We start from the raw sequence: 16,052 nt of genomic DNA, 5'->3' as shown, positions 1-16,052 counted from the left end.
AAGGAATCAGGTGACCTCCTGGCCTGGGAAAGGAACAAAGCCCAGAGGAGGGGGGGCTGGAGGGAGTTTCAGTTTGGGGCTGGCTGGGACATGGAGTGAAGTGCAGACGTGGTTGTCTGGCTCACTGCCCTCCAAAATGGACCCAGCTGAGGGGTCCTGTTCTCTGCACCTGCAAGCTCTGTTTTAGACCATGTTCCTGTCGTCTAATAAACCTCTGTTTTACTGGCTGGCTGAGAGTCCCGTCTGACTGCGAAGTTGGGGTGCAGGACCCTCTGGCCCCCCCAGGACCCCGCCTGAGCGGTCTCGCTGTGGGAAGCACACGGAGGGGCAGAGGATGCTGAATGCTCCGAGGTCAGACCCAGGAAGGTGGAAGCCGTGTGAGCTGTTTGCCCTGCGGACAGGCTGCTCACCGGAAGGCGACTGCCCCAGAGTCCTGACTGGCTTCATGGGGAGCAGTTCCAGAGCATCGCCCGGGCACTCCGTGACACCCCCTCCCCACAAAATGCGGCGAACATTCACCGGCTGTAGGCAGGAGCATGGGATTAATTGCTAGGGACCAGATGAGGCCTGGAGCCCCCACAGGTAACAGGGGAAGGCTCCCCCTTCGTCTCCCCCGTGCAGGCGACAGGGTGGCTGGGGATACACCCTGGAGCAGGTGGGGGAGTGGCCTTCCCCCTTTTCCTTGCAGGATGGAGCGTGGGGGGAGCTGGGGTAATTGTAGCAAATCGCTGGTCTCCCCTGTCTCTGAGTCCCACCAACCCCTGTGTGCAGGGCTGGGTCAGATGCCCTAGTCCAGCCCTCAGCACCCGCGCAGCTCCACGGGCAGCCGGTCGCGGCTTTCAGAGCGCCGTGGCCAGGTTCCCGCAGGAGTCTTTCCCCCTCGAACCGGGAGTGGGAGGGCAGATCTGGGGTGGGGCAGAGCCTTGTCCCTGGCGCTGCTGCAAGGCAGCTGAGATTACAAGTGTCCCCGGCAGATTGCTCCCAGGGGGGGCTCTGCTGAGCTGACGCTGCTGTGCAGATGAGAGCCAGGCCGGCCGAAACGCGCACCTGCCACTGGGCAGAGTCCAGCGGCTCTCTCGCTCCGGCCCTCATGTTCACGCAGAGCCTGCCCGCTGCAGGGCGTTGCTGGCTTCCCCCCTTGCTTTAATTCCACCTTCACCTCTCCAGGCGCCTTCTCTGACAACAGCAGCGAGCCCTGCCAGGGAGGAAGGCTGGCGGGTGTGTGGTGGGGAACTCGCTAGGTTTCCAGCACAATGGGATTGAAGCGTGTTCGGGAAGCGCATGATTGTAGGGGGTTTCTTCACTGCCATGAGGCCCCTCCCGAGACTCAGCAGAGCGGTGCCCGGGCCTGGCCCGCAGGCTCCTGGGGCCGGTTGCAGCATGAGCACGAAGGGCTGGTTTGGCCTGACCCCCGGCAAAGGGCCGGTGCGCTGAGCTGGGGCCCTGGCGCTGCGCCTGGTGCCAGCCCCAGAGTGGCGGGGGCCGCGGCTTTGAGCTTTGCAGCCGCAGCCCCGGCTCTGACCGAGGGCATTGTGCTGCGTGAGGCAGCCACCGCCGGTGACTCATGGAGGAACCCAAATTAGGCTCCACGAAGGGGGGCAGGGGAGGCAGCCGGGAGCCAGACGAGGCTTTTGACTTGTTTACTCCGACGCCATCGTTTGGGGAAGGTGGCAGAAAGCTCCCTCCTGCGCAGCCGTCTCCTTCCGGAAAACACCTCCCCCAGCTCCGCCGCAGGGCTGTGCGAGGGGGCGGCCAGGAGTGGGGGCCCCGCAGGGCGTGGTGCCTGGGCTGGGCATCTCGCAGGCAGCGGCAGGGCTGCACAGGGAAGGGTGCGGGGCTGGCAGGCTTAGCAAGGCCTGGCAGTGAAGTTAGAGCAGGGGCTCCCTGGCTGTTCCCAGCACCCGCCTCGAGCGAGGCCTGTCGCAATGTGCCCCTGTATCCCGGGGGAGAATTCAGCACTGCCCCTGCCCCCCCGGCCTTGCATGGACAAGTCTCGGAGGGGTCCAAGTACAGGCCCGTAGCCCCCATTTGAGCATGGGCTAGTGTGTAGGCAGCTTGCCTCGGACTCCCATGAGCCGGGGTAGGCCATAGCGTTGGTGTGGATTGCAGACCCCTGGGGGCAGGGACTGTGCAGCGCCAGCCCGGCGGGGACCCTGATCTCGCTGGGGCTCTGGGCAGTGCCAGGCACAGTGGGGACCCTGATCTCGCTGGGGCTCTGGGCAGTGCCAGGCACAGTGGGGACCCTGATCTTGGTTGGGGTCTGTGCAGTGCCTGGCCCGGTGGGCATGGATGGTGTGTGAACCACCAGCTGGGGGAAGCTAGCCCCCAACCCTGCCCATTGTGCCTGAGGCCCCACCCCTTCTGTACTCCCCCTCCCCTGACTGCAGCCTCCCCCAGCCTATGATACCCACTGCCCATGCTGGTAAGGACCCTGATCTTGGCTGGTGGGGGCCTTGGTCTCCGGGGGGCTCTGGGCAACGCCCGGCCCGGCGGGGACTCTGGTCTGCGGGGGGCTCTGGGCAGTGCCCGGCCCGGCAGGGGGCCTGGTCTCCGGGGGTTCTAGGCAGCGCCCAGCTCGGCGGGGGCCCTGGTCTCCGGGGGTTCTAGGCAGCGCCCGGCTCGGCGGGGCCCTGGTCTGCTGGGGGCTCTGGGCAGTGCCTGGCCCGGCGGGGGGCCTGGTCTCCGGGGGTTCTGGGCAGCGCCCGGCTCGGTGGGGCCCTGGTCTGCTGGGGGCTCTGGGCAGTGCCTGGCCCGGCGGGGGGCCTGGTCTCTGGGGGTTCTGGGCAGCGCCCGGCCCGGCGGGGGACTGGTCTCTGGGGGGCTCTGGGCAGCGCCCGGCCCAGCGGGGGGCCTGGTCTCCGGGGGTTCTGGGCAGCGCCCGGCTCAGCGGAGGCCCTGGTCTCCGGGGGTTCTGGGCAGCGCCCGGCTCGGCGGGGCCCTGGTCTGCTGGGGGCTCTGGGCAGCGCCCGGCCCGGCGGGGGGACTGGTCTCCCGGGGTTCTGGGCAGCGCCCAGCTCGGCGGGGCCCTGGTCTGCTGGGGGCTCTGGGCAGTGCCTGGCCCGGCGGGGGGCCTGGTCTCTGGGGGTTCTGGGCAGCGCCCGGCCCGGCGGGGGGACTGGTCTCTGGGGGGCTCTGGGCAGTGCCCGGCCCGGCGGGGGCCTGGTCTCTGGGGGTTCTGGGCAGCGCCCGGCCCGGCGGGGGACTGGTCTCTGGGGGGCTCTGGGCAGCGCCCGGCCCGGCGGGGGGACTGGTCTCTGGGGGGCTCTGGGCAGCGCCCGGCCCGGCGGGGGGACTGGTCTCTGGGGGGCTCTGGGCAGTGCCCGGCCCGGCAGGGGACTGGTCTCTGGGGGGCTCTGGGCAGTGCCCGGCCCGGCGGGGGACTGGTCTCTGGGGGGCTCTGGGCAGTGCCCGGCCCGGCGGGGGACTGGTCTCTGGGGGTTCTGGGCAGCGCCCGGCCCCGCGGGGGACTGGTCTCTGGGGGCTCTGGGCAGCGCCCGGCCCGGCGGGGGGCCTGGTCTCCGGTGGGTCTCTAGGTGTTATACACAAGTAAGAAGCCCAGGGTCCATGCCCCCCGCCCGGCGCCAGCAGCATGGCGTGTTCGGGCCTCACACGGGTGTCTGCTCCTGTTCCACCCTCAGCGCCGGGCACCAGGCCAGGCGGTCCCGGGGCTGGCAGCAGCCTGGCAGCGGGCAGGCTGTACCTGGCTGCCCCAGGGGCCCGGCACCGCCGGCGGCTCCTGCCGCGCAGAGCAGCGGGGCCTTTGCTGGGATGCCAGGGCCGGGCCGTGGCACAAGGGCGCAGCGCAAGCCCGGGGGGGCCGCGCAGCGCAAGCCCGGGGGGGGCCGCCTGTCGCCCTCTCGTGGCGGCGGCGGGCGGGGCGCGCCTGCTTTGCTCAGGGGAAGGGGCCCCCAGACTGTGATGGGGGCGGCGGGCTGCAGACTGTGTGTGTTGCGGGGTGGGGTAGGGTGAGCCCGTCGCCTGGAGGGGGGTGATGTGCGGAGTGTTAGCGGGGCTGTGAGCGGAATGGGGGGACCCGGGGCTCTGCATGGGATGGGGCAAGGAGATGGGGACCGGGCTGTGCGGCGGGATGGGGGGAGGAGATGGGGGATGTGCGCGGAGATGGGGGCCGGGTTGTGCGCGGGTATGGGGGGAGGAGATGCGGGGCTGTGCGCGGGGGGAGGGGATGGGGGGCTGTGCGCGGGGATGGGGGGCCCCGCTGGGCGCGGGGATGGGGGGAAGGGATGGGGGGCTGTGCGCGGGGATGGGGGGCCCCGCTGGGCGCGGGGATGGGGGGAAGGGATGGGGGGGCTGTGCGCGGGGATGGGGGGCCGGGATGTGCGCGGGCCGGGGGGAGGGGATGGGGGGCTGTGCGCGGGGATGGGGGGGCCGGGCTGTGCGCGCGGCGGGGGGAGGGGATGGGGGGCCGGGCTGTGCGCGGGGATGGGGGGCCGGGCTGGGCGCGGGGATGGGGGGAGGAGATGCGGGGCTGTGCGCGTGGGGAGGGGATGGGGGGCTGTGCGCGGGGATAGGGGGTCGGGCTTGGCGCGGGGATGGGGGGCCGGGCTGGGCGCGCAAGGCGGGGGGAGGGGATAGGGGGCCGTGCGCGGGGATGGGGGGCCGGGCTGGGCGCGCAAGGCGGGGGGAGGGGATGGGGGGCCGGGCTGGGCGCGGGGACGGGGGAGGAGATGCGGGGCTGTGCGCGGGGGGAGGGGATGGGGGGCTGTGCGCGGGGATAGGGGGTCGGGCTGGGCGCGGGGATGGGGGGCCGGGCTGGGCGCGGGGACGGGGGAGGAGATGCGGGGCTGTGCGCGGGGGGAGGGGATGGGGGGCTGTGCGCGGGGATAGGGGGTCGGGCTGGGCGCGGGGATGGGGGGCCGGGCTGGGCGCGCAAGGCGGAGGGAGGGGATCGGGGGCCGTGCGCGGGGATGGGGGGCCGGGCCGGGCGCGCAAGGCGCGAGGCAAGGGGAGCGGATGGGGGGGCTGTGCGCGGGGATAGGGGGTCGGGCTGGGCGCGGGGATGGGGGACCGGGCTGGGCGCGCAAGGCGGGGGGAGTGGATGGGGGGCCGTGCGCGGGGATGGGGGGCCGGGCTGGGCGCGCAAGGCGGGGGGAGGGGATGGGGGGCCGTGCGCGGGGATGGGGGGCCGGGCTGGGCGCGCAAGGCGGGGGGAGTGGATGGGGGGCCGTGCGCGGGGATGGGGGGCCGGGCTGGGCGCGCAAGGCGGGGGGAGGGGATGGGGGGCCGTGCGCGGGGATGGGGGCCCGGGCTGGGCGCGCAAGGCGGGGCAGGCGGCAGAGCCGTCAGGCGGCGGCGGCGGGAGCTCGGGGTCCGCGCTCGGAGCCGCCCCAGCCGGTCTGTCCCGTAGCGCAGCGGCAGCGGCCGGGGCGGGGGCAGCGGCGCCGGCGATGCGGAGCCCGGCGCGGGGCAGAGCCATCCCGGGGGGGGGCTCCCGGCCCCCCGCGCCTCGCTGCGCCGCCCCGTGACATGCGGCGGCGGCGAGACCCGGCTCCGAGCTGCCGCCGCCCCCAGCCAGAGCCACCCGGCGGCCGCCCGCCCAGCAGCGCCCAGCGCCGGCCCCGCTGCCCGCGGAGCGGAGCCGCCTCGGCGGCGCGGACCCGTCCCAGCCCCCGCCGCCCGCCATGGAGAGGGCGCCTGGAGCCGGCGAGCCGGGGGCTCGGGGCCGAGCTCGCCTTTGACCCAGCCTCGGGGGCGGGGAGCTAGAGACTCGCCTCGGCTCCCGCTTGTCACCGGGATCCGCCGCGCCCACAGAGCCCGGCCCCGGGGCGCGCCGTGCGCTCCGCCGTAGCTCCGCAGCTCCCGGCCCCGGGGCGCGCCGGGCTCCCGCTTTCCGCAGCCCCCGGGCGCCCCGAGCTCCCTCCGGAGCCGCCTGCCCGGCGCCCGGCCCGGCCACCAGCCCGGCTCCGGGGCGCCCCGTGCGCCCCGCACCGTGATGGAGCCGCCGCCTTGCTCCAAGAAGAGCCTGTCCCTCTCCTTGCCCGTACCCCGGGAGGGCCAGGCCACCCTCAAGCCTCCCCAGCACCTGTGGAGGCAGCCCCGGACCCCCATCAAGATCAAGCACCGGGGCTACTCGGATACGGACCGGCACCCGCCTCGGCACATCGAGCGGGCAGACGCCATGGACACCAGCGACCGGCCGGGGTTGAAGAAATCCCGCATGTCCTGGCCCTCCTCCTTTCACGGGACCCCCAGCCACGGCACGAGCAAGCGGTAGGTGCCGGGGCGCACCGTGTGGGGAGCGGAGCGCTGGGGGTGGGGGGCAGGGTAGTGGGGGGGGGTCAGCGGGGCGGCCAGGTGGCCTCCCCCCAGTGCAGCTGTATCAGACCCGCACACACATACACGCACGGGGAGTAAGACGCAGGCTTGCAGGGCATTGCTGTGAAAATCTCGGACATCCTCCACCCCTTGGGTAAGTGTCCAGCCCGGCCTTGGCGAAGTGGTGGGTGTGCCGGTCTGGGGGGCTTGGCTTAGCCAGCAGCCCCCACTTCCAGGATGTCCCTCTCCTCCGAGCAAAGCGCTGTGCGTGCGCACTGGGACAGCGGGGGACTGAGGGTGGCTCAGAGCCACCCCCGCTGCTGCTGGCCCTACAGTCTGGCAGAGCCACTTTCTTGCTAACTAAAGCCGAGCCTCCGACGGGAAGCTGAAGGGAAGGCGGGTCTGAGACTTGCGAAATGGTCCCAGCGGCTGGGGCTGGTGTTAGACAAGATTAAGCTGCTTAATCTCACTCCCCGTGTGTGTGTGGGGGGGTCTGATACAGCTGCCCCGGGGGGAGGCCACAGGACCGGCAGACCAAGGGGTGAAATTGTCCAGGGTCTGGTCCTGATGTTGCCTTCGTGTGCCGTAGACCCACGGCAGCCCTGCGTCGCTCCCTGGATTTACACCACTGCCAGGGCGGATGGGGGGCTAAACGTTCCGATTAAAAAACAAACCGCCAAGTCCTGGGAATGAATCCGCCTGGAGAGCTGGGGATGGCCAAGGAGCCAAACTCTTCAGGCAAGCCCTGGGATCCTGGGGAGGGAAGAGAGCCCAGAATTACAGCCACCGCTGAGCAGTGCCTGCCTTGACACACGGCCCTCAAACCCCTGGGTGCACGGGCGTGTGTACGTCCGCCCCACTGCTAAGCCCAGCGCTTGACGTGCTCTGAAAAGTGTGTGTGGGGGGGGGGTTGTCTATCGTCATCCGGGAGCTGCACGTTTGGTCCGTCTGTGCTGGAAGTGTGCCCCGCCGTGGGCTGGCTCAACTCAAAGCCAAACCAAACCATGAGATGTTTGTTGCTGGGCCTGTGACCCATAGCGTGGCCTCTCACCCACCCCACGCCCTGTAGGTCTGTGTTCCTGGGGGAGGTTTGGCTCAGGGGCCAAATGAGCCCTCGGGTCTGGTTGGTTTTGCCCTTTCTTCTCCCTGTTGGAAGGAAGAGAAACTCGCTGCTGTTCCCGAAGGAAGGGCTGCAGGACTCCCCGTCCCGGGGAGCAGGCTTTGAACCCACAGAGATGCTGGGCTGTAACAGACCGGGAGGGGCAGAAGCGGAAATTGATCCCCGCTCTGCGAGAGGCAATAAGCTGTGGGTGGGTTTGTTGTTTTAAAGCGTTCTCTCCCAGTCCCCAGTCTGCGCCTGTGTCCGATTGCCCTGGAGCTTGCCCTGGCAGTTGTCGTCGGGCTGTTGCTGGCTCCGGGGGTTTCTGGCTCTTTGTCCCGTTTGTCGTGTGACTCTGCTGGGCTGGGGAGACTCTCCTTCGCCGGGGCCTTGCTGCGGGACGGGGCGCAGCACCGGAAGTAAAGGTGCGATAGTTGCAAAGCCCTGGCAGGTGCTGCTGTTTTGGGTTAAGAGCAGCTTGTTTCAGTGCAATGTCAGTGGCTTCGCCGGGGGTTTAAGCTAACCCAAAATAAGCCGCTGTTAAATCGGTGCCTCTGTGCAGGGGATTGCGTCAGTTTAACTGAACCCGTTTGAAAACTGGTTTCAGTTCGGCCTGGTGCAGCTGTCCTGTGGGGCGGGGGCCCAGGGCTGCATCTGTGTGGCACAGCCAGGGGGCCGTGGGCATCCCCACCCATGAGCAGGGTGGTCAGTGCCCGGCGTGCTTGGTGTGTGCTGGAGAAGCACCTGGTGTGGCATTTCCCACAGAAAGGCCCCATATCTCATTCCCCCTGAGCCAGCCAGTCTCCCAGCTCTGGGGCCAGAGAGGAGCCGTCCCCCTCTGAAGGGGGAAAGGGTTTGTGTCCTGGTCCCCACACCCCTCTGAGCCACACAGCCCTGCACCCCTGCCTTGGGATCAGATTGGAGCAGCTCCCCCCATGGGAAAGGCCCCGTATCTCATCTCCCACCCCCTGAGCCAGCCAGTCCTCCCGCTCTAGGGCTGGATCGGAACCAGTGGATCAGATCTTGTGCCCCCTAGGGGGAAAAGGCCCATTGCCTAGTCCCCACCGCCCGAACCAGCCTGTCCTACAGATTTGCACGTCTTCCAGGGACTTGAGCTCTCTGATATGGAAGCACCGTGGAGCTGTGGGCTGGCAGGGGCCTTCTGGCTCTGACTTCTCTGTTTGTGTGGTGCTGTTTAGGCCACTGGCTGGCCTCTGTGAGCCTGGACGAGCAAAGCCTGCCATGGTCGCTGTAGGAGGCTGATTTTGATTTTCCAGGCTGTGTCTTAGCCCTTTGCTGCGTCTTTCTCCTCGTTTCTCACAGGGGCTGAGGGCTCTTGTCACCTGGAGCAACGGGTGGTGTTTAAAAAAGAACCCTTTGAAATCTCCTGCCCTGGGTTGGCTAATCTGAGAAATTTACTACCCGCGGACAGTCATTATCCATGGGAGAATGCCGGTGGCATTTAAAATGTGCCAATTCCTCAGAGCAAATGGAAATTAAAAGGCCTCTAAGTTTCTTTTCAAGTCCTACCTTTGAATGAAAGTTCACCCAACACTGCAGCCACAAATCAAAGCGTCATCGAAATAGGACGTGGGTATTAGAACGTTCCCTCCAAGGGCCATTATTAACGCTGTTCCCTGTGATTAATTCCTCGCTGACTGGCTGCCTCGTCAGCTCTATTTCTGGGGGTTTGACTTAGGCTGCATTTTCTTTTCCCCCTGCATGAAACCCAAAGGCCCGCCTGCCTCTTGCGTGGAAGGTCGGACTGGATGATCCAGCGGTGACTTCTGGCTTTAAAACCCATAGAATGGAACTGAGGAGCCCTGGGCTCAGATCTCCGCTCTGCTGCGGGTGGGACCTGGGGCAAATCACTTCCCTTCTTGGGGCTGCACACGGGGAGGGAGCATGCTTTCCCAAGCTCAGGGGTGTTTTGGGGCTGTGTGGTGTAGTGGCTAGGGGCACTGTACGAGGACCCGGGGTCTAGTCCTGGCCATGCCCTCCTTTGCGATCTTAGGCAGGTCCTTTCCCCTCCCAGTCCTTGTGCAGTTGGCTCTTAGGGCAAGGCCTGTGTCTTGGCATGTGATGGCACAGGGCCCGGATCTCGGCTGGGGCGGCTGGGAGCTACCATAATACACGTCAGTAATAAGACCAGTTGGTCGGTGCCTTCTGAAAGGAGGTCTGGGCAGGGATCGCTGGACAAACCGGGTGGGCTGGGTCAGCCCCAAAGAGGAATTCCCACCCCTTCCCCGCGAATCCCTCAGGCACCAGGGAGGTTTTCGAGCCGCGTCACTCATTACTCAGACAGTCCTCGCTCTCTCGATGGAGGTGATGGATAGATTTAAGTGTGCCGAGGCTAATGTGAGGATTGCATCAGTGAGCCCCTGCTCGGCACTGTGGGAGGGGATGTCTATCCAAGGACCATGGGGCAGGGGATATATTCCCAAGATCTGCAGCTGGGGGGTGTGCGGGGGAACCAAACAGCTGTTAGATCCTGACCCGAGGCCTGAGTGTACAGCAGCTGGCTTTGGTGGGAGCTGGCACAGGGGTTTCTAATCCAACCTAATCCCCTACCTCTCTGCGGAGCACGCGCTGTGTCTGGGTGGTTGACTGCCTCCGCCTCCCCGGTTGGAGCCGTAAAGCTGTGCCACTCAGCACCTCCCCCTCTTGTTCGCTGGTGCTAAGTGGCCATGAAGCCTGGGGATTAATAGGTGCTGGAAGCCATGTATCGCTCCTGTGGCTTGGGCACCTTTGCAGGCACCGATGCCATGGCTAAGACCCGTGGCACTGAGTGCCACATGTCCTGTATCCATTGGCACTGCGGGGACCTTCGGGCAGCGGATTTTGTTATGCAAAGTGCAGTTCCCGGCTGAGCAGAGATGGAGTGAATGGCATGGAATGCGCTGCGTGAGCGGGTGGGACTGTGGCTGCATCCCTGGGGCCTGGCCTACGGTCACCGCGGGGGCTGCATCCCCTGGCTGGGCTCTGATTGTCTCCTCGGAGCCTCAGGAACTAGGGAGTCCCTGGGAGGAGGAAGAGCTCGGCCATGTCTCCCAGCAGCCAGGCTATTCCTATTACTTGGTGTATTATGGTGGCACCAGCTGATATCAGGGCCCCATAGCTTGGCTAGGGCCCGCGCTCAGCCCCAGGACCCCTGGGTTCCGTGCTCTGCCCTGCTGGGTCACCTTTCCTGGGTCACTTTACCCTTCTGCCAGCTGGATGTGCTCTGGCCCCCCTTCCAGCCCTGCTCAGCCCAATGCCTGAACCTGCCGGAGAAGGGTGGACCGTCACCAAGCCAACCTGTCTGCTGTTGTTTTAAACTTAGTGCTCTGACACTGAGATGGGATGGGGAATCTCTGAAGGCACCGAATCAGGGCCTCTGAGCTTCCCCCAGCCCACAATCCCGTCAGCCAGCAGAAAGATCGTCAGCTCTTGGGGGCAGAGAATTTCTGTCTGTTCTGGGTCTGTACAGTGCCTTGGGCAAGGGGGTCCTGGCCAGGACTTGGCCCCCAGGTGCATCCGTCATTCGAGTAATTCACCAGAATAAAGGGTTGAGGCTCCCCCTCCAAGCTCGCTGTAAAGGAAGAGGCGCGCTGGCTCCTCACCCCGCTGCGGGGACGGCCACGGCTGGAGGGTGGAGCTGGGACTGGCTCCCTCAGAGCAGGTCTGCCAGCCGCGCCGGGAGAGCTCCAGTCAGGAGTACAGCTTCCCCACCTGTCTGTCCCCTTTCTGGGCTCTCCAGTGTCAGCTTCGAGCCTTTACCTCTCCTGGGCCGGCGGCTCTGCCAGGCCCAGCCCAGACCCCGCGTAACCAGTGGGCGTGGAACCTGGTGCCCTGCGGTGGTTCGGTGCCCAGCGGGGAATGGAGGGATCAGACTGCTGGCTTGAAGCCAAAGCACTGTTTAGTTAGCAGTAGGAACAAAGCACCTAGAGAAACAGGGTTTCCAAACCAACAGCCTATCTGCACCTCTTAGCTAAGGCTCCCCATCCCCTGAGGGCAGCCTGGGCCGGCCTAGCTTCTTCAGACACCCCAGCGGGTCCTGGGGGTCAGACAGGTTCCCCCAAACAGCTCCCCCTTCTCCTTGTTACACCTGCCTCAGTTCTTCGCTCTGCCGGTTCCCAGGCCTCTTCCTGCCCTGCCCCTGTGTCACGGCGTCCCCGGGCGATGCTCTGGAGCTGCTCCCCATGAAGCCAGGCAGGACTCTGGGGCAGTCTCCTCTCTGGGAGCAGCCTGTCTGCAGGACACACAGCTCACCCGGCTCCACCTTCCTGGGTCTGACCTCGGAGCATTCAGCATCCTCTGCCCCTCCGTGCGCTTCCCACAGCAAGTCCGCCCAGGCGGGGTCCTGGGGAAGCCAGAGGGTCCTGCCCCCCAACTCCACAGTCAGATGTGACTCTCAGCCAGCCAGTAAAACAGAGGTTTATTAGATGACAGGAACATGGTCTAACACAGAGCTTGCAGGTGCAGAGAACAGGACCCCTCAGCTGGGTCCATTTTGGGGGGCAGTGAGCCAGACAACCCCGTCTGCCCTTCACTCCATGTCTCCAGCCAGCCCCAAACTGAAACTCCCTCCAGCCCCTCCTCCTCTGGGCTTTGTTCCTTTCCCCGGGCCAGGAGGTCACCTGATTCCTTTGTTCTCCAACCCTTTAGCTCTCACCTTGCAGGGGGGAAGGGCCCAGGCCATCAGTTGGCAGGAAACAGGGTGTCGGCCATTGTCTGTGTCCAGACCCCTGCACACACCTGCCCTCTAGGGCTCTGCAATGATCATACACCCTTACCCCACCCCCTAGATACTTACGAACTGCACAGGGGAAACTGAGGCACCCCCACACTATTCAGAGGAAACATTAAGAACAGTCCCACTTCATCACACCCTGCCTGGTAACAGCCTCGGAGCCTGATCTCCAGCTGTTCCTCCTTCTTCCTGCTGATTATCCTGACAGCCCCCTGTTAAGCAGAACCAATATAGACGTACGGTAAATATCCTGATCACCCGGCCAACACGCAGTGTTCATGAGCTCCAGATCCATCACAGCTTCTGTCCTGCACTTCCGTTCCCAGGCTCTTATCTATGTTAATCTCTGTTTCTCCAGTGTCTTCACCCCCAGGATAATGCTTTATGGATAATTAATTAACCAGGGAGTTGTTCTTACCCCCCTCTGGTTTCATGGTCATGAGAACAGATGCAGAGAGGGGAAGTAACTTGTCGGAGTGTCCCACAGTTAGTGGAAGAATCAGGAAGAGGACACGGGAACCCTGACTACAAGACCTCCTTCACTCTAACCCACCAGACCCCACACCCCTCCCCAAGCTGGGGAGAGAACCCAGGAGTCCTGGCTCCCAGCCCCCCCTGCTCTAACCCACTAGACTCACATTATGCACTAACACTGACTCTCCACGACCTTGTGTGCTGATCCCAGTTCTTTACAAGCTGGTGCCTGTGTCTGTACGAGCCCACGACAGCCAGAGAACAAGAATTGCTTTGGACCCTCCTGGAACCTGCTGGCTTCGCCCACGCGATCGGAGGGCCCAGCCAGAGGGGTTTGCGTGTGCAGGGAAGCGTCGCCGTCCAGCACGGAGGTTTGGCTGTTTGAGCCATCAGCAGCCGCTTATAGCTCGTTAATGCCCCACCTCAGCGTGGGCTCCAGAGACCTTCCTCTCCCCTGCCTTGGTCAGTTGCATTTAACACTGGGGCTTGATAGGTTTCAGAGCAGCCGCCATGAGTCTGTATTCGCAAAAAGAACAGGAGGCCTTGTGGCACCTTAGAGACTAACCAATTTATTTGAGCAGAAGCTTTCGTGAGCTCCAGCTCACTTCATCGGATGCTTCATCTAAGGTGCCACAAGTCCTCCTTTTCTTATTGGGGCTTGAGCGGCAGCAAAAGATTTACCTATCCCCCCCTCCCCGCCCGCTGCCCAATTGTGATCTGCATCCTGGCTCAGTAATCGTAACAAGCACCCGCCCTGGCTTGTGATGCCACCTTCTGAGCGAAGGTCTGGTAGCCCCAGCTCTGTGTGAGGGTCAGACTGCTCCTGTGCCCTGAAGCCCTCTGCCCCCCAGTCCCCGTGTGCTCGGAGACGTACCATGAGCCGAGGGAACGCTCTGCTGCCACACGTGAGTGGGGCTGAGGGTGTCGCAAGCTGCTGAAAAGATCAGATATTTTGTATGTGCAGTAGGACAAGGATTTGGGAGCAGTCCCTAGGGGGCAGGTTACCCCAGCGCTGCCTCCGGCCCGGCATCTTGCACCTGTCTCTGCCACGCTACCTGGGGAGCTGGCAGATCCTGTGTTTGCTTTTGCCTGCTCTGATTCTGTTTCCATCCTTTTGGTTCCTTCAAATTGGTGCGTGGCCTGTCCCTGATTACAGTCTCGTTCCGCTGCCGACACAGCCGTTCACTTGCCCTGGCGAGAACACTCCTGCTCCGTCGCAGTGACAAAGCACTTCTCATCTCCAGAGCGCTATGTGGTGACCTGCCCAGCAGCCTTCACTCGGTTCCGGGCCAGTCCCGCTTCCTGCTCAGACAGTCCCCGTTTCCTAGACGAAAACCAGGGCCGCACGTCTCCTTCGCCCTGGCCTGCATGCTGCTGCTCGCCCCAGCACTCTCCCCCTGATCTGGGAGCATCGTGTGCGAGCAGCAGAGAATCGGGCATTGTGCGAACCACTGAAACTAGGCAATTGGCACCAGCTTCAACGGACGGATTTAACCAGCGCGTTCAGGGGTTTCACCCTCGCTCAGATTAGCTTAGCTTGCATCGCAGGTGTGGGTCACGAGAACTCTCTCCGCTCTCCATGTGGCGGCTGCAGTCCTTAAACCCGGGGTATGAGTTCCCAGAGCTCCTGGCTGCATGTGAACAGGGGGGCTACTGGGTAGGACAGGTCTGGGGCTCAAATACAGAGGGAACAGGACCTCCCTACTCACAAGTCCCGGGTTCAACCCACCACAAGAATTAAATCAATCTCATTGAACTGATTTAACTCAAATTTGTGTGTGGAGACGAGGCCTTAGTTCCTTTTATGTCGACTGGGAACAAGTTTAAGCTAAACCAGAAAAGAACAGCCGGGGGGTCATGCTAGGCTAAGGGCTTGTCTACATAGGGACACTCAGGAAAATTAATCCAGATTAATTTTCAAAGTGGATTAGTTAAAACCATATGAAACCCTTGGTCAGTTGCTCTTGTTCAGGGTGAAAGTGGCCTTAATTCAGAGCATTTTAATCCACAAAGTGAAGCGGCACCGAGGCCTCCTCTGAGCCTCTCTGCACTGGGCTGGATTTTAAGATCCTTCCACGCTGGCTCTGCCAGGGCCCTGCTGATGCTCTTCCCATCCAGCCGCACACGGTGCTGCCCAGCGCAGGTGCCAGCCTTCCCCAGCGCCAGGAGAACTCGCTCCCGGGTGTCCCACTGGGGCTGCTGAGCGGGAGCCCAGGGAAACGCCCGGCCAGCGGGAGATGTAGGGGTCAGGCTAAACTGCAACCAGTTAGCCCTTGGCAGCTTCCTTCTGGGCGGGGGGGCGGACAACCTACAACATTTCCAGTCTCCCACACAGCTGGTCATGGATGCAACACACAGACACGTTCCCCGCACCGGCCCTGACTCCCAGTGCGGCTCAGGCCCCTCTGGCTGCTCTGATGGATTAATGTGGCTGGAATTTGCCCCATGCGGAGGGCTTCCCTGCGGGTGCAGAGCTAGCATAAGGGCCCTGCTCCCAGCCCCGGATGGTGGGGGCGGATCTGGAGCGTGGCTGGGGAGCCCTGCGCTGTGGCTATTCCCTGCCCGCCCCCCCCCCCGGGGCATGGCTGGAGCAAGACGCAGGGTGGCTGTTCCCTGTGCAGTGGGATTGAGTGCAGTCCGGAGGCTGGTCTGGCTGGGGAGGGGCCCAGAACAGAGCTCCAAGCTGCCCTCACTCCCAGAGACCTGGGAAACCGTGAATCAGGCCCAATGAGCCGGATCCTGGAGGGACTCTGATTTACACCAGCCTGCTCCTAGACCCGGCAGCTCCCCCCCACCCCAACGCTCTGGCAGCCAAAGGCAGGAGACAATGATTCTGACTCACTCCTTGTCTTCCCTGTTTACCGAGCCTCACTTTCGGCAGTCAGCTCTCCCCCTCCCTCCCTCCCCCCAGCCAGCCAGGCCTGCCCTCCTTGCGAGGCTCCGGCAGGAGTGAGTGAGAAGGTGTCTCCGGGCTCGGCACAGGTCCCCGTGCACGCACACAACCTCTGCTCGGGAGCAAGATGGAAAATAAGAGCTGGGTCCGGTGCGGACATGGCTCCCCCTTGCCGTCCGCATGATGCCGAGTTCGAGAGCCTGTCTTGTGTCAGCCACTCCATTCCCACCGGCGTGCCTGCCGCCTTCAGATTTCTCTGAGATCTTCCCCCGCTCAGCACACGCTCCCCTTGGCCATGGGACGCTGCCCGGCAGGTCTCTGGCCCTGGATGGGAGGCTGAGAGCGCAAGCAGAAAGCCAATCAACGGGACCCTGAGTGTTCCTTAGATCCGCAGCAATGATGATGCAATTGGCATATGATGGTAGTGCCCAGCAGTCCCAGCCGCAGAGCAGGGCCGTGCTGTGCCAGGTGCTGTACAAAGCCAGCCATTTGTGTCTGGGAAGCTCTTCCCTGGCTGTCACCACCACAGTTAACTGCAAAGTGATTTCTGTGATGTAACACTGTAATTTCATTTCAGATCC

At 64.5% G+C, this 16,052-nt stretch overlaps 1 protein-coding gene across 2 annotated transcripts in view; it reads left to right on the top strand.

Moving 5' to 3' along the window:
* Window positions 1–16,052, top strand: part of PDE4A (phosphodiesterase 4A) — a 133,844-nt gene that overhangs the window by 25,936 nt on the left and 91,856 nt on the right. The window contains exon 1 of one of the 2 annotated variants that reach the window (XM_074935514.1): window positions 5,931–6,228. The exons of the other annotated variant lie outside the window; for it this stretch is intronic. Within the exon in view, the coding sequence (XP_074791615.1) occupies window positions 5,951–6,228 (278 nt within the window). The 5' untranslated portion in view covers window positions 5,931–5,950. Of the gene's footprint in view, window positions 1–5,930; window positions 6,229–16,052 lie in introns of those variants that run through there. 2 annotated transcript variants of the gene reach the window in all.

Source organism: Natator depressus, chromosome 20 (genome assembly GCF_965152275.1).
Source record: "Natator depressus isolate rNatDep1 chromosome 20, rNatDep2.hap1, whole genome shotgun sequence".
In the NCBI taxonomy this organism is placed as follows: Eukaryota; Metazoa; Chordata; order Testudines; family Cheloniidae; genus Natator; species Natator depressus.
Note: the sequence above shows the minus strand (reverse complement) of the source record. Positions and strands in the feature narration are given on the sequence as shown.